We start from the raw sequence: 24,195 nt of genomic DNA, 5'->3' as shown, positions 1-24,195 counted from the left end.
TCTTTTACCCTAGAGGGGCAGGACATGGACCAGTGGTAAAGCACTCGCCTGACGCGCAGTCAGTCTGAGATCGATCCTCATTGGTGGGCCCATTGGGTTATTTCTCGTTCAAGCCAGAGCACCACGACTGGTATATCAAAAGGCTGTAGTATGTGCTATCCTGTGTGTGGGATTGCACATATAAAAGATTTCTTGCTACCAATGGAAAAATGTAGCAGGATTCCATTACAACTCTTATGTCAAAATTACCAAATGTGTGACATCCAATAGCCCATGATTAACAAATCAATGTGGTATCATTAAACAAAACAATATATATCTTCTTTTTTTTCCTTCTAGAATACATTAAATATTGATTTAACAACAGAGTTACTTGCTGTCAGTCTTTTCTTAATAACATCTGTATACACAGAGCATTACTGTCAGTGTTTTGTATCCACGAAATGCTTACAATTACTTGCGAAGTATAAATCAAAATCAGGTTGTGTTTAATTAATTTCCAGGCGTATATACTGGCTTTTACCTTGAACTCTGAACTATACAAAACTCCTTCCTACAACTCTAAATTGCTGGGTCACCCGACTAAAGTAAAATGCTTCGTACAAGGAGAATTATAAAACCCCAAACATTTGAAGGTGTTAGTTAGGTAACAAATGCATTCAGCGAAGTGTGAACTCTACATAACATAGTAAACAATATATCACTTGTAAAGAAAAGGTGATATAATGTTAATGATATAAACATGTATTATAATAGAGATATAGATATAGATATATATGTAATTATATACACAAACATACACATAGGACAAGTTTATACATTAACTAACAAACCAGACAACTCGGTACTCAAAAAAAAAAAAAAAAAAAAAAAAAAAAAAAAAAAAAAAAAAAAAAAAAGTGGATCCTAATGATCCTAACTTTATAATGGGATATTCTACAAAGATATACCCAGTATTCGTATTTCACACATACATCTTTTTATAAAAACAATGATACTATAGGCAACTACACTGTTCAGAAAGGCTTTCCCCAACTCGACATTTATTAAAATTTGGAAAAAATATTCATACTCAGAATTTTACAGCATTAACAACCCTCTAACAAATTTGTTAAGAAAATCTGGTACTGGACCCAATTTCACAAAACATTTTAAGCCTAGTTTTGCACGTAAAATTAAAATCTACGACTAAACGACAATGTTTTGTGAAATTAGCTCCTGGGATGTACTAGTTCTACCAGTATTAGTTTTAAGGCCAATGATTTAACCATTGAGATTGGTCGTATTTTAACAAGCAGTTTTTGTTAAAATACACAGGCAATTTTTTTTAATAGAGAATCATTTTAAAATAAAACAAATCAATTTGGATTTGGGTTTTTTCTTTTCCATTATAAACAATCAACTGTTTTTTTGTTAAAAATGGGTATGTGTAAACTCCATTAACTTGACCATTATCAAAACTTGATAAAATTAATATGAACAAATTTGTACAAAATAACAATATAAAATAAAATAATCATATATGGTAATACATGTAGTATTAATAATATTAAACTTAATTTGAAGTAATTTATTAAATCTATATTAATTAAAATACAATGTTTGTTACATTTCAGGTATTGTACCATCCAACAAAATTATTGTCATTTAGTTTTCTGGTCTTGACAATAAAACCACCACATAGATTTTAACTACAAAATTGGGGAAACCCCTATATCACTATCAGGCACACAGTATATATATATATACTTATATATCTAGTATACTTCTTTAAATTAACATCCATATGCGAAAACTTGTGGTTTAACGCTGTCAAAATATTACATCCATCAACAATGCACGGCATTGTTTTTTGTAACCATTTCATAATATTAAAAACCTACATTGCTCCTTTCAGTTCACCATTAAATAAAATGCACGGAATGGCCATATAATATAAAGCATGCAGTGCCTGTATTACCATGCTCGTATCTGCTCAACAAGACAGGTAACCATAGTAACCAGGGATTTTGTTTCAGTCAGCAATGGGGTGACTGATGTCAACTGTCAGGTTTGGTTGGCCTAACTCCTACTTATTTTTTGCATTATATGGTATATTTCAACTTATACCTTTACAAAGATCTATTTGGAGTTTTAAAAATTAGCACCCATATCTTTTAAGCGAACTTAGCGCTACAAAATTGTAAAACCATAGTAAGCTATGACATCACTATGGCGTGTGCTGTGGTGACATCACAGCCTACAATGGTTTTATGATTTCATAGCACCACGAGATATTCGAAAATATAGGCCCAGATCCGATCCCGAGAAAGAAATTCCTAAATTGTCTCAAAGCAGAGACGAAGTTAATCCCTAAAAATTTAATTCCACAGATCATGTTTTTGTCAGCTTTAACTTCAACTTTATTAACGTGCCTATATCCAAAAAAGGTTCAGGCATGTGAGCTAATTTTAGTGAACTGAAAGGAAAGGAGGGGGGGGGGGACAACTCACATCCAGATCTGTCAGTTATAGTTGACAAATGTTTCATTCAACACCCACAATATACTCTACTAGCAATGGTTTACAATGATACATCTGAATCATAACACTGCATTGCCAAACCAATGACAGATGATCTTTCACAAATACGTACATGAATACAATAAATACCTACCACAACACAGGTTGGGAAAATGTTCAGTAACATACATGGAAATGAAACAAGTATGGTTATCACTTACAGTAAGCTGCAAAAATATTCATTGCTATGCCGTTGTACATTAGAAATAACCTTAACACAATATGGTTATTTTGACTACCACAGACAGCAAAGTTAGGGCAGTCAACACGTCACAAATGTACCCTAATTAAAGGCTAGCTTATCTAATATTTTTAGTTTAAACTGGTAAAAAAAATATTGTCAGTAATGTGGCAAATCTTAAAAATGTAACAAGAAAAGAATCTCGACAAATAACATGTGGTTACACGTGGACTTGCCAATATTAATTTATACCTTACAAATTAATAAAAAAAAAAAAAAAAAAAAAAAAAACCTGCGTAAAACAAGAATTCAAGTCAAATTTTAGTTATGCCAGTAACAATTAAAACGCACAAAACCCATTCACCAGAATGCATATTAAAAATTTAATGTATAATTTACCAACATTGCAAAGAAAACAGCCTGTGCTTCTGCAAATCCCAGATTTTGGATTGAAAGTAAACGATTATGATGGAATCCTAAAATATCTATGATTCTGACAGAATCCCTAAATATATTTTTAAAAAATCCCCGAATTCAATGCCTGCAATGGTTTGTGCAATTCACTGTACGACTAACAACGACACCTGATATAACATGTACTCACTGCCGAGTGTCCACTCATTTCAGAAAATACACCGAAATCATTCAGTGTTATGTACAATGCATATGGTCTGGAACATCAACCACATTAGTATCAACGAGATGAAGAAAATGATGGACCCAAAACAATCCAGCGCTTCTCAAGAGTACTGAGAAGTCTATAGACTTTTTCAACAACAAGAAAGAAAGAAAAAAGTTTAGGGTACCACTAAATTTCAGGGACAAATTTCATAAAACACTGTAAACCTAATTTTGGAAATAAACGATTAACCAACAGTTTGTATTACCAGCGTTCAAAATAAGCACTTGTCTGTTTGTCCTCACAAGTAAAAATCTGCTCAGACGAGCAAAATGTACTTTGGTGGTTATCCGGTGGACTAATAAAAATGTTCAATGCAGTTTTGTTTTGAGCCATCAAGAACATTGTCCTTGCACTTGAATAAAACAAATCATTTATTTGGACAAGTAAAATAGTTTGCTTATTTCCATCACTAATTACGACTAAAAGAACTACAGTAATATAGTTTGAAGTATACATATTTCTTTTTCTGTTCTTACAATTCTTGAATTTAAAAATAATTTGAGGGTAGTTATATAAACAAAATGGATCGTAAATGCCCCTACGTGCTTATAGGTTTGAAATCTGCTGAAACTGGATACTGCATTTCATGTAAATTGAAAAATGTTAACAGCAGTACTCTTATATAATCTTTCTAAATGTATTAAAATGTACCCATTAATTTCCAAGATTTTAGGGTACATGATTTTATCCTTTTTACCATCTGGCAGAAACCCTGCTGATAGCCATTACAAATTTCGAAGGCCATACTGCCGGATCTGCACTAATACGGTTGACGTTCCATTACAAATTGCATGAATCATAAACGTAGAAAGCTGACACAGCGACAAGACCGATGAATAGGACCAAGACGTACACAAATATAGATCTATGTGACTTTAAAAATAGTAACACAGTCAAATACATCACAGTGATAAAAAAAATAGTAATTTAGCATCAGTGTGCCATGCACCATGAAAACTTTAAAACCCTATAATCAATATATCACAGTTTATAAAAAATAAAAAAAAGAGGAGAAAATTCAAGACATTAAGCTACTCTATAAAATGTTTGTGTGTAGAAACATGTTTCTTAGGTGCACACCAAGTGCAGTGTTTTTGTCCTACCCCAAATAATAAAATGATGCACTGTGGTTTATTTGACTATGTACAATGACAGGTACCCAATGAATCGTAAAAACAAACCCTCAAGCTTTCACAACTTCCACACTTTATCAATTCCACCCTGTTCCTGTCTTCGACTGCGAACCACCCCACCCACCAACATGACCGGGACTGTGGGAGGGGGCGTCGTTCGTCTGAGAACTGCCCCACCCTAGAAAACTACCCCCGTTGCCAGCACAACTCGTTCCATTACTGACAGTGCTGAATCCCGAATTGTTATTTGCTGTATTGGTCGGGTTGTCCACGCTACTAGCACTACCACCCTGGTTGGTCAATCCAAGAGGGCCCCACCCCCCCTGGCCACTGAGAACGGCCTGAGCTGCGGCTAGCATCGCATGGTTCAGCTGCAACGCCCCAAGACCTAAATTGCCCAAACCGAGGTTGTTGTTGAGACTTCCCTGCAGTGCCGTTCCATGGTTGGTGACGGTCTGGTTCGATCCCCGCGTCCCTGGAGCCCAGGAGGTGTGGCCGTATCCCTGATTGAAGCCGCCAAAAGGGGTGTGGTTCAAGCCGAGCCGCCGATCCTTCTCGTTGTTCTTCGGAGCCGCCCCGCTGATGTGCACGCTCGCCCCCTTGATGATGTGGTCCTCCCCACACAGCGACTGGGCGATATCTGGGTCAGCAAAGGTCACGAAGGCAAACGCTCGAAATGGTTTTGGAATAAAAACGTCGACGACTTCACCGTATTTGGTGAAGTGATGTCGGAGGTCATCCGAGGTCATGTCTTCGGTGCAGCGGCCGACGAAGACCTTGCGGTTCATCATCTGCTGGGCTCCTTCCTGCAGAATACAATTCTAAGACCAATCAATATTACTGGCATCATTCAGCACTGATAAACACGGCAATCAATATTACTGCCATTATTCGGCACTGATAAACATGGCAACCAATATTATATTACTGGCATCATTCGGCACTGATAAACACGGCAATCGACATTACTGGCATCATTCGGCACTGATAAGCACGGCAATCGACATTACTGGCATCATTCGGCACTGATAAGCACGGCAATCGCATCATTCGGCACTGATAAGCACGGCGATCGACATTACTGGCATCATTCGGCACTGATAAGCACGGCAATCGCATCATTCGGCACTGATAAACACGGCAATCGATATTACTGGCATAATTGGGCACTGATAAATACGGCAATCAACATTACTGGCATAATTGGGCACTGATAAACATGGCAATCGATATTACTGGCATTATTCGGCACTGATAAACACGGCAATCGACATTACTGGCATCATTCGGCACTGATAAGCACGGCAATCGACATTACTGGCATCATTCGGCACTGATAAGCACGGCAATCGACATTACTGGCATCATTCGGCACTGATAAACATTTCAATCAATATTACTGGCATAATTGGGCACTGATAAATACGTCAATCAACATTACTGGCATAATTGGGCACTGATAAACATGGCAATCAATATTACTGGCATCATTCGGCACTGATAAACATGGCAATCAACATTACTGGCATCATTCGGCACTGATAAACATGGCAATCAACATTACTGGCATCATTCGGCACTGATAAACATGGCAATCGATATTAGTGGCATCATTCGGCACTGATAAACATTTCAATCAATATTAATGGCATAATTGGGCACTGATAAATACGGCAATCAACATTACTGGCATAATTGGGCACTGATAAACATGGCAATCAATATTACTGGCATCATTCGGCACTGATAAACATGGCATAGTCTTCAAACCCCAAATCTCATGCATTATGAAAAGATTTTTGCTATGGTCCCATGTCTGTTGCCATTGGGAAAATCATACTTGCGATATTTTTTCAGGCTACTACATGCTGCAGAACAACAGTTTTAACTTAATTTATTACAACAGACATAATTTTATATATTGGGAATTTTAGTGCAAAAATTTGATATTTTCAATGCCACTTTGGGGGGGGGAGAGAGAAAGGGCCCATGTTCATACCCACAGAATTCCTGGATAAATCCCTGTCAAATCATTACTAGAACTCAAAAGATCTCACAAATTTGGGCCCAACAGTTGTTTTTTGGGGTCTGTTCTGAATATAAAAAGGTATCTTTTTTTCTAAGCACAATAATGTTATTAACAACTGCTGAAGACTTGTAGATATTCAGAAATACATTTTTTTTAAAATTATTATTATTTTTAAAAAAAAATCTAATTCAAATTTTAAGCATATTTATTTTGAGTATACTTATTTGGAGCACAGCATTTATCGCCTTAGCTTTGGTGCAGTCTAAAGCCCCAAATACTATGAAGTTCTGTAAATATGAGACCACATCTGTGAAAAAGAATAAAATTACTAAAAGAATCTGTTATGGACTTCGAAGGGAATTTGTTGCAAAAGTCACAGACAAATTAACTGCTCTACTTTAGTCTAGTAATTTGGAAGCTTGGGGAATAGTGATGAGTATGTGACGGAACAATTTCAAGAAGCTGAATGTTCTTAGTGTGGTGTTCTCATTACAATTTGTGACCTGATCTCACAAAAGACTTTACATTTTTGCACAGCTGGTTACACTTTTAATTTTATACTGACATTGATCATCATTTCATTTATATATTTACCATTGTCCAACACCCAAAAGACGATGCATTGTTTTGTGCTGGGGTGTCAAACATTCATTTATCCAACATGAGACTTTTAGGCAAGTACAGCACAGAGTTAGCCAAACAGCATGGTTCACATGTAATATTTAGCTCTATCTAAGATCCTGTTTATACAGGGGACAATATTTCAAAATCTTAGGTAACCGGAAGTCGGTTCACGTGAGTTTTACTCAGGTAACCAATTGTTTGGTTACGGGAATATAGTTCTAGTAACCTATGAGTTAGATCTACCTAATTGTAAAACACTTGAAATACAGTTCTATGCTATATTGGTGGTTCAAATGCATTAAAAAAATTAAATGATTTTCAATTTGACTTCTGATAGGGTACTTTTAATTTTAGAAATTAATTGATCACCACGTAACCAATTGACACGCAAACAGAACGGTTCTCGTAAAATATTGTGCCCTGTTAATGCTTAAAAACTTCTCAGACCAATTTGTCAACACTAAGCTAATGCAAGGAAACTGATGCAAATTCCGTTTATTATTTTATTCATATCTCACCTTTTAAAACACAACAGTTATTTACCTTAGAGTTATATAATAAAATATTACATTGATACTCTAAAGCTACTCTACATGGTGTTTTGAGAGACAGAGAATTTAACACGGGGAATCAATACATACAATATTTACAATCTTTTAGAGTAAAAAAAAACAACCAAAAAACTTCTTATCACCATAAATCATTACCGTATTTGACCGGAAATAAGCCCAGGGGGCCAAGACAACTCATTGTGAGCTTGGCATGGGGTGGGCTTATTCCCAGACAAGGGGCCAGTTTTGTTGAACATTTTTTTAATAATAATAATTAAAATAAATAACAATACTTAAATGCACTAGGAAGAAAACAAAAAAACATTCAGTAGCACATCTATTAATTAGTGTTCCATTTGTTATTAATAAATAATAATTGTTTATTAATTAAATTATGTTTTTTTTTACTAGTATCTAATTATCAGAAACACACCTTCTATGTTACAATTACTTACCAGTGCTGTTTATTTACATCCAAAATTTAATGCTGAGAAGACTTAAAACAACAGCAATTAACAACAAACTCAATAGCCTATACACACGTTTCTGACACAGGCAGCCAGCTTACACTACAAAGAATTGTCAATCTACGGTCATTGTTCTTAGCCAATCAGAATAAGGTATTTGCTTAATTAGCATTAACTGCGGACCCAGTGTGGTGGTAAAAATAGACATTGGTTTTTAGTTCATACTTGGGCTTGGATACTTCAGAGAAATACTGCAGGCATGAAATTGAAAACAATGTTACACACTGTTATTGTTAGACTGCTAAATCTCACTGGAGGTAAAATATTGTGTTACATTTGTGTTTAATTATCTGCAGGAGGTATGACCTTTTAAATGAACTTTGAGCAAACTTGCAATTCATGTTATTTATAAGGTGACGAAGTTGGGGGTGGGCTTATTTACGAATGAGGGCCTAATTTCTTAAATGCTATCAAAACGGAGGGGGGCTTATTCAAAGACATGGGCTTATTTCCGGTCAAATACGGTATATATATGATCTATGACCTGCAAAAAAACAAATATATATATCTACCTTTGAATTAGGTATTCGGACATCACACCATCGACCATCGATCATATGCCGTTGAGAAATGCACTTGAACTGAGCTTCGTAGTCGGCAAACCTAACAAAGCCAAAGCCTTTGGACTGCCCGGTCTTCGGATCTTTCTTCACCTGTAAAAAAAAAAAAAATGTTTTACCAGGGCTGGAATTGGCGACTATTTAGTTTGAAATTCCACCATAATTTGATGTCTGCATCCAAATAAATAGGTTTAGTCGCTCTGGGTGACCTGGCCACTATTCTATAATATTATGACTATTTAGTTACAAATTCAACCATAATTTGGTGTCTGCACCCAAATAAATAGCTTTAGTCACTCAGGGTGACCTGGCCACTATTCTACAATATTATGATTTATTCAGTTACAATTACCAAGTGCATACCCAAAAGCACTTACTTGTAACATGTAACACAGGTAATTTAATTTACAATTGGTCTTGCCCTCTTGATTAACCTTCTGAGTACTGCAGGCGAGATATCTCACCCGACGTCACGTCAGTCGACATACTGTACACTGTATACAGTGCATTCCTCAATTCCCGCCGTTTTGCACACGACACTCACCGGAAACATAATAAAAGAAAAAAGATTTTTTTTCAAAATGGTGGCTTTTGTTTTGATTTTTTCAATTGAAAATACCTTGAAATTTTGAGTTCAAAAAGTGGTTTTCAACAAGTATTTTCGCTTGACAACAATGGCGGCACGTCGCGGTCATTTTTAGGGATCGATAGCTGATTGTGACAGCTAATTTGATAATACATTTACAGAGTATGACAAATATTTTGAAAAGTCACTAGCCACAGGGCTAGTGGGTTTGTGAAAACCACTAGCCCACCAAGATAAAGCACTAGCCCAAATTCCTGATTAATTATAACTGGATTTTTATATAATTTTTGTAACATTACACATTTACGAGTATAACAGTAAAATAAAACAAACACTTAAATCATGTTGTAACTTTTAGTTTTTTGTCGTGTCGTACGTTTTGTCTTTTGTCAAGTGTGATCCATCGTCATTGTCCCGTTTTCGTTTTTGCCCTCCCCCCGGGGAAAAATAATTGAGCAAACTCTTGGTTGGTATCTAAACACACTATCAAAATAATTAAATTTAAATGAGGGTACGACAGTGTGACACACGGTAATAGATGGTTCAGTGTATTTGGTAGTTGGTTATATATTTAGGGCCTACTATTTATGTCGCCAGGAACGGTGATGCCAAATACAGGGCATTATTCCGTGTCAGACCGATATCAAAAGAATATAACGGCGACATCTAATCCGTTGTTAATTGATAAACAAAAAAGGTATTATCTTGTATCAGCAGCTGTGAAGTATTATCCAAACCGCTACACGTAATAGGCCAAGCCGAGTCATTGCATATGCGGTTACCATTAAAGTAAATTGTTTTCCTGATTGCCGATAACCACATGTTAGCGAAGTGTTAAATTAGAAAACAATAGGTAAATAAAACAAACACTGAAATTCAAAGCATGGCTGGGGTTTACTTGATTGAGATTAACCTGTCGTCGCGATTGGTGATTTCCAAGTTCTTAGCCTAAAACATATGTGCGAGATTAACTACCACGTGACGTGTCTAACCAATCAAAACACGCATGTCATTAGACTTTATTTCCTGTGCCAGAAAACTTGAAAGGGAAAGGTAAACAATGCATGCTGTAACTGTGACGATGTAGAGATAGCATGTTACTGCAGTTTGCAGACCTAGCTCAAGTGGATTATTATTATATACTGATTGCGTTGTTGATATTATTCTATGACAAACGTCACAATAAAATTTATTAAACGAAATTTCAGCCGAGAGAAAAAGAAAGAAAGAAAAAAAAAAAAAAACGATCGAGCGATGACGAGAGGAGGGGGGGAACCACTAGCCCGCAGGGGCTAGTGGTTTTGCGTTTCTCACTAGCCCGAACTTAAAAACCACTAGCCACGGGCATCGGGCTAGCGGATTTGTCGAACTCTGACATTTGATAGTTTTACCAACAACCAAAATTACCAAATATTGCAATATGAATCGTAGTTTGGGTTTAAAAACAATTCTGATCAGAAAACCACTGTTATCGGGAATAATGGACATAAATACTGGACAACTGGCCACAAATGCCCGTAAGTAAATGCAACTTTTTCGATTTTTTGCCTAATTTTAATCACCATTAGCCGATCTAAAAATAATAAAAATTACAAAAAAGACAAGAAATTAATACTTACCGATTCATATATGAACTTTATTTCATGTATTTATAAAACATTTAAGTGAATATATGTGAGTAAAAATTTAAAACTTGTACTCACTCAAATTGGTTTTTGTTAAAAATTAATCCAGTAGTCTAAAGGTTAACAACACTTTTGGTCAAATGAAACTGATTGGCGACTAGCTGTTTAATGTTTTATAATTATGTAGCGATCTCTGAAACTTGTGACAAGGTACTGAATGAAATGTTCCCCGATTACTCCACAAAACTACTTGTAATCTCGTTTATCAAAACTGATGAAGTTCAGTTGATTAAATTTGATGGAAGTTCAGTTGTTTAAATCTGAAGCAAGTAATATATCTATCGTTTTATGGTCAAATTGTTTAAATTCAATTGTACACATCAAAAACGTGATAACTGGCTTCTAATCTGAGTGCATTATACACACGTATACATACAATAGTACTGCATTGCCAATAGAAAAGAAGAAAGAAATATTTTATTTAACGACGCACTCAACACATTTTATTTACGGTTATATGGTGTCAGACATACGGTTACGGATCACACAGATTTTGAGAGGAAACCCACTGTCGCCACTACATGGGCTACTCTTTCCGATTAGCAGCAAGGGATCTTTTATTTGCGCTTCCCACAGGCAGGATAGCACAAACCATGGCCTTTGCTGAACCAGTTATGGATCACTGGTCGGTGCAAGTGGTTTACACCTACCCATTGAGCCTTGCGGAGCACCCACTCAGGGTTTGGAGTCGGTATCTGGATTAAAAATCCTATGCCTCGACTGGGATCCGAACCCAGTACCTACCAGCCTGTAGACCGATGGCCTAACCATAATGCCACCGAGGCCAGTGCATTGCCAATAGATTCAGGGCTTTGGATTTTATGGCAACAATTGTTTTTGGTACTGTATTGGTTAAATCATGAAACCGAAATTTCGTTTCCCATGATTATGATATAGAGTACGACTCTTCAATGAAAAAAAAAATATATATATATACTACTCAAAAGAATTTAAGGGTCAAACATTTATAACCAAATAAGTTTCAGAGTGTATTAGATTGATGATGTAAACTACACCAAAAATTTAATTTATTGTTCCATATTTACAAAAAACCACAAATAAACGTCACTGTATACAAGAAAGTCACATGACATGCTGTCAAAGTTGAAGGTTGTCAAACATAGATTTTACACATTAGAAGATTCGTTTAATAGTGTGTGAATCCACCCCTGGCGCAAATACACTCGACACATCGTTGCCTCATGCTGTTGATCAGACGGCTGAAGAACTCTTGGGGAATGGCCTGCCACTCCGCACGAAAAAGTGTATCCGCCATAAGAAGTTGACCCAGACCATGAAGGTTGGCCGGAGGGGCATGGTTATCCCGAACTCTCCTGCCTAATTCGTCCCAGGCGTCCTCTATTGGGGCCAAGTCAGGCGAATATGCTGGCCAATCCATCCTGGCGATACCTTGTTGTCTGAGAAAGTCCGTTACCACCCTGGCGCGGTGGGGTCTGGCATTGTCATCCTGCAGAACTGCCCCGCCGCCAATCTGCTGAAGGCCTGGGAGAACCAACGGCCGGATAATCTCATTCAAATAGCGGATTCCATTCAGATTGCCATCCACCACATAGAGGGGGGTCCTGTGGTGGATAGAGATAACGCCCCACACCATGACGCTGCCACCACCGAACCGTTAACGTCAGGAACCCGACCGTCGTTGAACTGGAGACTAAACCTGGACTCATCAGTGAACATCACTCGACCCCACTGAACACGTCGCCACCGCAGATGAAGCTTGCACCAGTGACGTCTGGCCGTTCTGTGACGTGGTAGGAGTGGTGGTCGAACAGCCTGGCGACGGCAGCGTAGATTATTGGCTCTCAGACGATTGCGTATGGTTTGATCAGACACTCGAGTTCCAGTCGCAGTCCGCAGATTGTCACGTAATCGGCGTGCAGTGGTTGTGCGTTGACGTAGAGCCATATTGGTGATGTAGCGGTCCTCTCTATTTGTAGTGCTTCGGGGTCTTCAGCATTGGGAACATGGAATACATGTGCAAAGCGTGCAAATGAAGCGCTTTGTGAAAAAGCAAGTTATGGGCACTTAGCAGACCTTTCGCTTTCGCCCTAATTTACGTGCAAATGTAAGCATGTTTTCGCCATTAGAACTAGTCGACAGTGTCAATGACAGTGGATTTTAATTCATTTATGGGTTGCTTAGAGCCACTTTCGTCAAAATGGAACAATACCATGCATGACATTATGGTCTAGCTAATATAATTGACATTCAGAAAATAATGTCGAAAATATCGTCTGACCCTTAAATTCTTTTGAGTAGTATATATATATGTATTTTTTAAATTATGTTTTTAATATCACATTACTGGAGAGTGTGTTTGACACAATCGCAAGACCCAATTCGGATTGTTGTGTTACCCGAACTTCTCAGTGTTCAGAGTTCGAACATGTGCTCAATCAAACATTACTGGCACTAATTATTTATAGTGTATCTCTTAAATATAGGGCTCAAGAAATAGCATTTAAATTCATAAATATATAATTTTGTAGAAAATAGTTAACCTTCTGACTATTATCACTGAAGTCGAAAAAAAGTAGACTTCACGCATATGCTTGAGTACTGAAGGTGGCAATGGAATAGGCCCCACTATTTCCTGTACTTTCATTATGGGAGGAAATGATGTAGGCCTAAATTATTATTTTTATGTAGCTGTCAAAATCACAACAGCCTGCGTATAATAATGAGAGGGTAATAATTGAAATCAATGGTATTAAAAATGGGTTCCTATGACTTGTTTTCACGGAACCTAAAAACAGTTTCCGATAGGTTCCCTTGATCATGAAGCACGAACCGAAAAAGTGTATCCCATGAACTCACTACAAGGAGTTACAAATTCTCTCTTACTAATCCCTAACCTACTGTCCTGAACAGACAGTCCAGATAGCTGAAGTGTGTGTGCTCAGGATAGCGTGCTTGAATCTTATTTGTCATAAGCACGAAAATAGGCTATAAATGAATAAATATGTGAACATTAGAAGTCAACAATATGGCGATACAGTACTGTATCACAATGCAGTCCACGTCATGATACATCAATTTATGGCAGAGCTACCTGTATTGCTAATGCTATACATTCAATACACGTCTTAAATTTACTGGCTTTAATTCCTGCTTTCACCGAAATAACGTAGACCAATCTTTACTGACGTTAACTGCGAAGAATCACATTTTGGCACAAAAATTTGTTTAATTTCCACAAAAGAGTTATCCTCCTTTACACAGTGTTTTTCATAAATTTTAATGTAGAACCAATTTGAACAGAGACTTTTCAAAGGGCAATGGAGCTAGCTTAAAGCAAATGAAACAAGCTCCTACAGAAATCTACAATATCAAAATATGTAGCTAGTAAACACAGTTACCTGCACCATAAGTAGTTCCCCAAACTGCAGAAAATATTTCTTGAGGTCCTCTTCGTTACTTTTCCAAGGCAATCCTAGCACTATCAGATCACTACAACGCTGCTTTTCGTTGAGTCGTTTGGGTTTCATTGCTAAATTCTCAGACGCTTCATCCACTTTGCGCTTGTTTTCAACTATAATAAAAACATTTAAGTAGATTAGACAAGGGTTTACCAGACATGTACAAACAAAACCTGTATATATTCAATATAATAAATCATTATTTGGACACATACCAAAAAACCCACTCCCGACTCTCCAACAATGAACAACCAAACGAACGAAATATTTTGCTTAACAGCGCACTCAACACATTTTATTTATGATTAAATGGCGTCAGACATATGGTTTAGGACCACACAGATATTGAGAGAGGAAACCTGTTGTTGCCACTTCATGGGCTACTCTTTTCAAGTTGCAGCAAGGGATCTTTTATATATGCACCATCCCACACAGGATAGTACATACCACAGCCTTTGTTACACCAGTTATGGTTCACTGGCTAGAACGAGAAATAGCCCAATGGGTCCACCGACGGGGATCGATCCTAAACCAACCGTGCATCAAGTGAACGCTTTACCACTGGGCTACATCCTGCCCCCTCCAGCAATGAAGCTACACGTTTCTGCTTGTGTTGTAGATTCCCCCACCCCCATGGTTATGATCCAGACACCCAGCACTATGCGAGTTGGAAACCGAGTGCACATCACCTTGGTGTACTGCGCTGACACCAGACAGCACAGTACCAAAATCTTCACACCACCACCATGACAGACTTTTTCAGGGCTACACCTGACAGCTACGTCTCTTCACACCACCACCATGACAGACCTTTTCAGGGCTACAACAGACAGCTACGTCTCTTCACACTACCACCATGACAGACCTTTTCAGGGCTACACCAGACAGCTACGTCTCTTCACACCACCACCATGACAGACCTTTTCAGGGCTACACCTGACAGCTACGTCTCTTCACACTACCACCATGACAGACCTTTTCAGGGCTACACCAGACAGCTACGTCTCTTCACACCACCACCATGACAGACTTTTTCAGGGCTACAACAGACAGCTACGTCTCTTCACACTACCACCATGACAGACCTTTGCAGGGCTACAACAGACAGCTACGTCTCTTCACACTACCACCATGACAGACTTTTTCAGGGCTACACCTGACAGCTACGTCTCTTCACACTACCACCATGACAGACTTTTTCAGGGCTACACCTGACAGCTACGTCTCTTCACACTACCACCATGACAGACCTTTTCAGGGCTACACCTGACAGCTACGTCTCTTCACACTACCACCATGACAGACTTTTTCAGGGCTACACCTGACAGCTACGTCTCTTCACACTACCACCATGACAGACCTTTTCAGGGCTACACCAGACAGCTACGTCTCTTCACACTACCACCATGACAGACCTTTTCAGGGCTACACCAGACAGCTACGTCTCTTCACACTACCACCATGACAGACCTTTTCAGGGCTACACCTGACAGCTACGTCTCTTCACACTACCACCATGACAGGCCTTTTCAGGGCTACAACAAACAGCTACGTCTCTTCACACTACCACCAAGACAGGCCTTTTTAGAGCTACACCACCTACCCTAGGTTCGTATGACGTCCGATCCATTTTAGGCTAAATAAAAAAATCTGACAACTTAATTTTTCAGCCGAAACATTTAAAACTGGTGTTCAATCACTTAAATTTTTCGGACACAATGTAAAAAAATTTACTTTAACATTTTTGGCTTAATTCTTCTAATGAGAAACTTTCAAAACCCCACAACTGCCCCCTCTGCCTCGTCTACCATGGACAACTAACAGGATGTATGTGCTCTTAAAGCAAGAATCCTAATTCTTTCACTCACCATCTTTCCTGTCTTGGACACAAGGGCTTGATCCGCCAAGAACTTGTGCCCACGACAGGTGTGTGCTGTGTACAACAGCTTGCTCTGAATGTGCATGTAAAACACTTTGACATGACCTGACCATACCAAAACAAAAGCAATTAATGTGACCTACATCTATAAACACGCTTGCAAAATCACCCATTCACAGCATGTTGTAACATTACAATTTTAACAACACTAAAGCACATTGAATTATTAAAGAGACATACCCTAGTTTCAACCCGTGAAAATTAACACTAAGTTTACTTAATCTACAAACGTGTAACACATTTTGGATAAAGTTACAACTGAGTGAAACATGAGTCTGTGACTGAAAAGGTGAAATACCCTCTAAAAATAGGACTAAGACTCGACTCCATAACTGTTACTTCTCAGACGCACGTGCGTTTTTAAAAATACAAGAAATGCATTTTGTGATATATTAAAAACACCAGGATGACCAAAAACAACTCAGATGTACGGAAATTGATAATATAAACAATAAAATCTATGTAAAGTATGATTTAAGTTATCAAAAACAGTTATACAGGTAATAGTCAAAAATATGTGTTTAAAAACTAGGGTATGTCCCTTTAATAATTGCTATTAGATGTCAAGCATTTGGTAATTTGAACTCATGAACTAAAAAAAACCCTACATTTTGTCATTAGCAGTAATGCATCCATCTTATATGTAGTTTTTCCACACAGGACAGCACATACCACTTCCTTTGATATACAAGTCATGGTGCACTGGTTGGGATGGGGGGGGGGGAGGAAGAAAGAGAGAGGGGATCATAAAAGCAGGGTTCCAACTTAAGAATTTGTCACCCACAGTATTTTTAAAAAAACGGAAATGGTCCAAAACAATTTTCAAGCCAAAAGCAGTAATTTTTATCTAGAGACACAAAAGTGCCATTGGTGGATGCTCCCGATCATTATGTTTGAGCGATAGAATGGGACCACTGAGGTTATTAGATCCTTTGAAGTAAGCACCTCAGGCAGACACTACCAACTGAACTAGATCCTGCCCCCAAAAACATTACATCAGGGGTGCAGAAAGTACTCGCCCACTTGCTAATTCTGACAGACGAGTTAAAAAATGCAACAACTAGGCCAATGTTCTGACCGACTGTAATTTTCCATCGAATCCACGACAGCGCATTGGCCATGCCAGAATTTAAAACCATTGAAACAAACTGTTCAGAATGACGACGAAATACGTAATACACGTAAAGCGTTGACAATAGATGACTTCGAAGTTCCAAATAATCAATTTCGTACAGTTGGTCAAAGGTCAATACTACTTAGAAATGGCTTGTTTACATTCAAATCATGTTGCTGGTTTTGAATAGTTGTTCTGTTAAATACTTGCGGGATGTCACTTGAATTTTGTAAATCTATATGAAAGAAATGATTGTCAATCAAGTTCTGGCGGACTAGTAAAAATTCTGATAGGCTAGTAAATTTTAGTTGGTACTAGTCTGGTTGGCTAGTGAAATTTTTTTTTTTTCTGCATATTAAAGACAGGGTAGTGTTTTCCCTAGCTTGTTTTAGCATGATGTGGTACCTTTTCAGCTTTTGACACAGAAATGTAACTTTAATACCTAACATTCATGCTAACAACTTAATCTACAGATATCTATACACATCTACAGTACAATAATCAATTATTACCAATATTGATCTATATACAGATGTCTATGTTTATGCCACTCTTTATTGCATAAAATACGGTAATTGCACAACCATTAAAATAATGGCATTGTTAAGACTGTATTGTAGGTACACACGAATGTAACACAAAATACATTACAATATACTAAAATAACGAATAGTGTGTTACCACTACATGTAATCTCGTTGAATAACAACAAACGGATCGGACCCCTCAGCTGTCAAAACGAGAAACGTCAAAACAAACTTCTGTCACTCCTTTTGACAGCGCGAATACACATGTCGCGAGGTACCTGGGAAACATCTTACCCTTGGGAAAAACAGCAATGAAAACGTATCCACCCCAGTCACAATCTGGTGGGTAGAGTCGGCCGTCCGAAAGACGAATTCCTCTCATAGAGCCACTGTCGGGGTTTCGGTATTTCAATCCACAAGACCCGGGAAACTGCGCGGCAAGAGTGGTCAGCAACAGCGTTCCGTCATCCTCCACTGGCACTTCCATCGGTTCGTCCCCTTCTTCCTCGGCAACCTGAATATATGGACTCATCTTTGCCAAGTGTTTGGAGGATGCTTGATATCCAACAATTCAGTATTCCGAAATCATCAAGTCCTACTTTGCCTTTCAAGGGGTTTTTCTCTTACGAAGATGGCGGCAGCTAGCGCAAAGTACCATGGGAAAACAATGACAGTTGAATACTTTAGTGTTTTGATAAATAAATTGAATTTGGGTAGAGTTTTAGATTACCTATGAGAAATCATGGAAGAATATTGGTATAGATATTATTTATGTACAAGTATTAAAAGTAAAATGTTTCTCTGTATCGATTTCCATTCATCGGAACACTTCGGAGATACTCGGTGACATCGGAAGATACGGAATTGACCGAGATCTTCAATGATATTTGCCGAAGTTACGCACCTGAAAGTGGCGTAGCAAAGGATGTCTGGCAAACTATAATTTGCATGGCCTCACCACCACATTTTGATCCTTTATGATGTAGTCAAATCGTGTCAGTACAAACGCATCAATAAGAAACCCGACACCCTTATGCCCCGGGGGAATGGGGCGGGGATGTAGCTTGGTGAATTGTTTTGTTCCCCCCCCCCCCCCAATCTGAATGTCAGTGCCCTACGACTGAAATAGTTTATTGTCGGGGTGGGGGTGGAGGTTGCTGGTTGGGGAGGTCGAAAGTGTGGTATGCGAAGTTTCTAGGGGAGGGGACCGGATCATGCTTTCTCAGAAAATATATCCACCCTGACCTCCCCCACCCCTTACACACACGCGCCTGGGGAAGTGCTTCTTTATCGGTATACCGGCCTCGGTGGCGTCGTGGCAGGCCATCGGTCTACAGGCTGGTAGGTACTGGGTTCGGATCCCAGTCGAGGCATGGGATTTTTAATCCAGATACCGACTCCAAGCCCTGAGTGAGTGCTCCGCAAGGCTCAATGGGTAGGTGTAAACCACTTGCACTGACCAGTGATCCATAACTGGTTCAACAAAGGCCATGGTTTGTGCTATCCTGTCTGTGGGAAAATGTGTTGAGTGCGTCGTTAAATAAAACACTTCTTTCTTCTTTCTTTTATCGGTATAAGCTAGCAGCCTATGTTACTGCAGCGGGTTTCCTCTCTTTCTATCATCCAAAGTAATTCGAAATAACCAAAGCCGGTTTATCTCAGTAGCACATGGAGCACGTGCTACGGTTCCCGCGCTTTAAGGGTCCCCGCGGTGATGTGTACAATTATTGTCCCCGTGTTATTTTACACCTCTCCCCGATGGGGGTTGCAAAATATATATCCTGAGAAGGTGGTCCTCTGTTAGTTGTGCTACAGGCCCCACGGATCCTAAAACCGGCTCTGAAAATAACCATGTTAGACACCAAATAACTGTAGTTTAAAATGTGCTTAAAAGAAATATTCCTTTCCTTTTCCCTAACTCAAACCGGCTACTATCTCATGATCCATTCCTTGACGTGGTGAGGTAGCTTGCATGTCTCAATGACTCGGAGAGCTATGGCAGCTGGAGCGTCAGCTCCTGGTAGGGTCGCCTAGACTAGACTAATATGGACCGGACAGATAAAGTAGGACGTGAGTCCAGAAAGACAACTGTCCAGGAGAAGCCAACTCCAAAATCAAAACTGGGTTGGGGAGGCTCAGAATCCTAGTACGGAAACTCTCCTAGGAGAAAGAAAACTCCAAACTCAAACCAAGTCCACTGAAGTCAGGGTACAGAAGCTATGCATAAGCATTAGAGTGGAAACCGAAAGGTAATATCTGTACATGCACCAAGTTCTATGATCAAACCAGCTAAATCGTGAAATTACCTGGCCCTAGTATACTCTATCGTTCGAGAGCTATACGGTTATGATTGCTCTCTGTCGTCAGAGATCACTCTCGGGCTAGAAATTACCTTGTTTTTATTTTCCAACATTTGTTTTTGCAAAGGCTACACTAGCATTAACCGCAACCCTTCTAGATATAACCTGCAGGCACACGTGTAGGAATTTTAGCAGGGTGGAGTCGCTTTAGACTGTGGCGACCAAACTTATATACTAGCAGGCGCGTGCGCGGGGGGGGGGGGGGGGGTCGAACCCCCCGCTCAAGGCGATTTTTTCTTTCATATCCCGATTTTTTACATTCCTGTGAATGGATATGGAAGTACTGAGATGTTATCGGGCTTCGCCGGACACCTCGACCCCCTCCCCCCTGCACAATTTAACACCTCGACACCCCCTTGCAAAATTTCCTGCGCACGCCCCTGACTAGGTGAAGGTCGAGTCATGCTCCCCGAAAAATATATTTTAAAAAAAGAAAGAAAATAAGCTTGAGCAGGGAGGGGTAGCTTACATAACAGTAAAAAAAAAATGATGTTGATCACTGCAGACATCGCACCACGACTGGTATATCAAAGGCTGTGGTATGAACTACCCTATCTGTGGGATGGTGCACATGGGCGTCATTTGGTGGGGGACAGGGGGGACATGTCCCCCCACTTTTAGCAGTGGGGGGGACAGAATATCTGATGTCCCCCCACTTTACTCTAAATAATGTTCTCAGACAGCCACAATCACAATGACCATCATTTTTCAAAATTTTCTAGGGGGGGGGGGGCATGCCCCCAGACCCCCTAGAGTCGCTTCACGCCTAGGGCGCTCGCGATTAGTCGCACGAAATATTGTTAGAACCTAATTGTCCCCCCCCCCCCCCCACTTTTTCCTTGCAAATGACGCCCATGATGGTGCATATAAAAGATCCCTTGCTGCTAATCGAAAAGAGTAGCCCATGAAGTGGCGACAGCGGGTTTCCTCTCTCATATCTGTGTGGTCCTTAACCATATGTCTGACGCCATATAACCGTAAATAAAATGTGATGAGTGCGTCGTTAAATAAAACATTTCTTTCTTCTTCTTTTTTCGTTACGTTTTGCCTACCGGATCCATACCCTGACCAAAAATCCTAAGGGGGGAGGGAGGGTGCATTATGTGCGTAGCTTCCAAAAAGGCTAAGGGCAGGGGTATGCTCCCCCGGACAAAAATTAAGTTGGAAGGCCTTAAACATGATTTCCTGGAATCTGAATAGCAAAATTAGCCATTTGTAAACATTAATTTTCAACTATTTTAATGATTATTTGACAGAGTATTATAACCTGAGGATGTTTTTGCTTTGCTTTCTTATTTAGGCCAGTATTTTTTTATTATTCGGTTTACGAACCCGCCGACGTAAATTTTGCTCAAATAAAAAAAGAAAAATAGTCGTATTTTTCACTTTTATTTTTTATATTTTTTGCCGCCGACTTCCACAAATAGCTTTAAAGAAAAAAAAAGTTACCATTCTAGTCTATTGTGGCGCATTTCGTAAGGTAACAGTGAGAAATAACACTTATTTCGTCAATAAATATACCGTTGTAGATACGAATTGTTAATTCGTCTTCGGTCGCTCTCTTTCGGTCCGATTCGCTATTTCGCTCCGATTTCTATACACCGCGCGGTTGCGCACAGAGATGCCTTGTCAATCTTATTTTGTCACAAAGAATCCACATCTATCAAAGTAGCCATATTAAAAAAAAATCACCCCTACTGATACACCCCAAAGAGGGTTTTTTTCCTTCCTCCTACCTTTGTGCACAAAAGTTCTTGTTCGTAAACCTAAAAATTAAAAAATACTGGCCTTAGATGACTTGCAAAGTTAGCTATTTTCAAACAGTGATTTTAGTTATGTTGTAGGATTTTATAAACCAAGAATTATTTGTCACATCTTGAGTTGTTACTTCTGGAGTTCGTGTTCTGGGCAAGCAATGTATGGCAAAGCAGCATAGGCGATCCTGGGCCATACCTGCTCTGGTCCACACTTTCAAGGCATACTGTCACAGATTTAAGGACTTTATTTCTCTAAAAAAAAAAGATAATAAATGATAATTACATTAATTTTTGGAAACCAAATCTAGTTATCGCATCCCCTTAACTGAACCATGATGGAGTGAAATCCATGTCAAACCTCTTGACAATATTAGTTTTTGAATTATGGACCATTGCCATAATTCAATAATTTTTACAAAATATCATTAGTAAGTGGAGTATGGTGGTTACATAGATGGTTGAATAAAGTACATTTAGGGACAAATCAAATTTATATTTGTTTAGGTATTAATTTGTTAGGCCATTTACATGTAATAGGTCAGTGGTCTGTGACAATATGCCTTTCAAGCGCCATAGGAATATTACCAGCATTTGGTGACTTGCTGGGAAATAATCTTTGTTGCAGGCTACCAAAGTGGTACAACAATCCGCTGGTCTGGACTCTACTGAAGTATGTTGGAACAGAAGTTTCCACTTCTCTACTTCGACTTAAAGATACTCTCCCCGTTTCAGAAATTCCGTATAACATATTATAGCCGTCGGAATATTACCTGGGCGTGTGACATACGAAATACACGGATTAAGACATACTATAAAATATTTAACCCTGACATTTCTGTGCTGTTTTCTGGAGTAAAGAAAAACAAATAATAAAAATTGAGATTCTCCGGGAGGAGCGGGTAGTTACCCCCACCCCTCCGCCTCATCGAAGGGTACGGCCCTGCGTACGTGTTAATCTTCACAAAACGTCTAGACAGTCTGAGCTGTTGATAAAATTGAAGCGGCATATCCAAAACTTCTACGAATGCTGATAAATAAATAAAATGAGTTCTACAAGTTGTTTTCAAATATGTTTTCCGTTTTGCATTGATGTAGGGGCAGGACGTAGCCCAGTGGTAAAGCACTTGCCTGATGTGCGGTCGGTCCAGGATCGACCCCCGTTGGTAGGCAAAGTGGGCTGTTTCTCGTTCAAGCCATGTGCTCTCCTGTCTGTGGAAGGGTGCATATAAAAGATTCCTTGGTACTAATGAAAAAAAAAGTAACGTGTTTCTTCTCTAAGACTACTTGTCAGAATTATCAAATGTTTGACATCCAATAGCCGATGATTTATAAATCAATGTACTCTAGTGATGTCGTTAAACAAAGCAAACTTTAACTTTCGTTTTGCATTGATAGTTCCATGCAATATTGCTTACGTTTTCCACATCTTCATTGACTGTCTAAGGGGCCGTCCATAATTTTCAACATTTTCACGAGCGTACAAACCGTACGCGGGGGGGGGGGGGGGGGGTGTGTTAAGGGGCCAGCGTACACTTTTTGAAAATGAAAAATGTCGATCAACATTTTTCATTTGGGGATGTACACTTTTTTTTTTGGGGGGGGGGGTCAAAAGCGTACGGTTTGTACGCTCGTGAAAATGTTGAAAATTAATGACGGCCCCTAAATGATCTGGCCGTATAACGTTTTTTGTTGTTGTTTTGTGTGTTGTTGGGTGGGTTGTTTTTTTTTTGGGGGGGGGGGGGTTGGGGTTTTTAAAAATATTTATTGTTGGTATTTATGTTAATATATGTGCCATTCTGTCTTTTGGGACGTGAAGGGGCAGGACGTAGCCCAGTAGCTTGATCCGCAGTCGGTCTGGGATCGATCTCCGTCGGTGGGCCTATTGGGCTATATCTCGTTCCAGCCATTGCACCACGATTGGTATATCAAAGACCGCCGT

General features: G+C 39.1%; 1 protein-coding gene across 2 annotated transcripts; it reads right to left on the bottom strand.

Moving 5' to 3' along the window:
* Positions 1-235: 235 nt before the first annotated feature.
* On the bottom strand, positions 236-18,754 carry LOC121390194 (TAR DNA-binding protein 43-like). Of its 2 annotated transcripts, none has more exons than XM_041521953.1 (4): positions 18,434-18,754; positions 14,500-14,672; positions 8,801-8,941; positions 236-5,378 (listed from the first exon to the last, which is right to left on the bottom strand). In XM_041521953.1, exons 1-4 carry the CDS (start codon positions 18,669-18,671, stop codon positions 4,635-4,637), a joined length of 1,296 nt encoding a protein of 431 aa, XP_041377887.1. In that variant the 5' UTR covers positions 18,672-18,754; the 3' UTR covers positions 236-4,634. The 2 variants fall into 2 exon arrangements, with proteins under 2 accessions (XP_041377887.1, XP_041377888.1); XM_041521954.1 differs by having other exon boundaries at positions 236-5,363.
* Positions 18,755-24,195: the final 5,441 nt, after the last annotated feature.

The sequence above is a fragment of the Gigantopelta aegis genome, chromosome 15 (assembly GCF_016097555.1).
Source record: "Gigantopelta aegis isolate Gae_Host chromosome 15, Gae_host_genome, whole genome shotgun sequence".
NCBI lineage: Eukaryota > Metazoa > Mollusca > Gastropoda > Neomphalida > Peltospiridae > Gigantopelta > Gigantopelta aegis.
The sequence above is the reverse complement of the archived record's forward strand: the minus strand, read 5'-3'. Positions and strand labels throughout refer to the sequence as shown.

Excerpts from the sequence above, each read along its gene's own strand:
- LOC121390194 (XM_041521953.1), bottom strand. The coding sequence starts at position 18,671 with ATGAGTCCATATATTCAGGTTGCCGAGGAAGAAGGGGACGAACCGATG. Across the intron at positions 14,673-18,433 it reads CATTGCTGTTTTTCCCAAGG|TTGAAAACAAGCGCAAAGTG; the intron begins GTAAGATGTTTC and ends TTTTTATTATAG. Across the intron at positions 5,379-8,800 it reads TCCGAATACCTAATTCAAAG|AATTGTATTCTGCAGGAAGG; the intron begins GTAGATATATAT and ends GATTGGTCTTAG.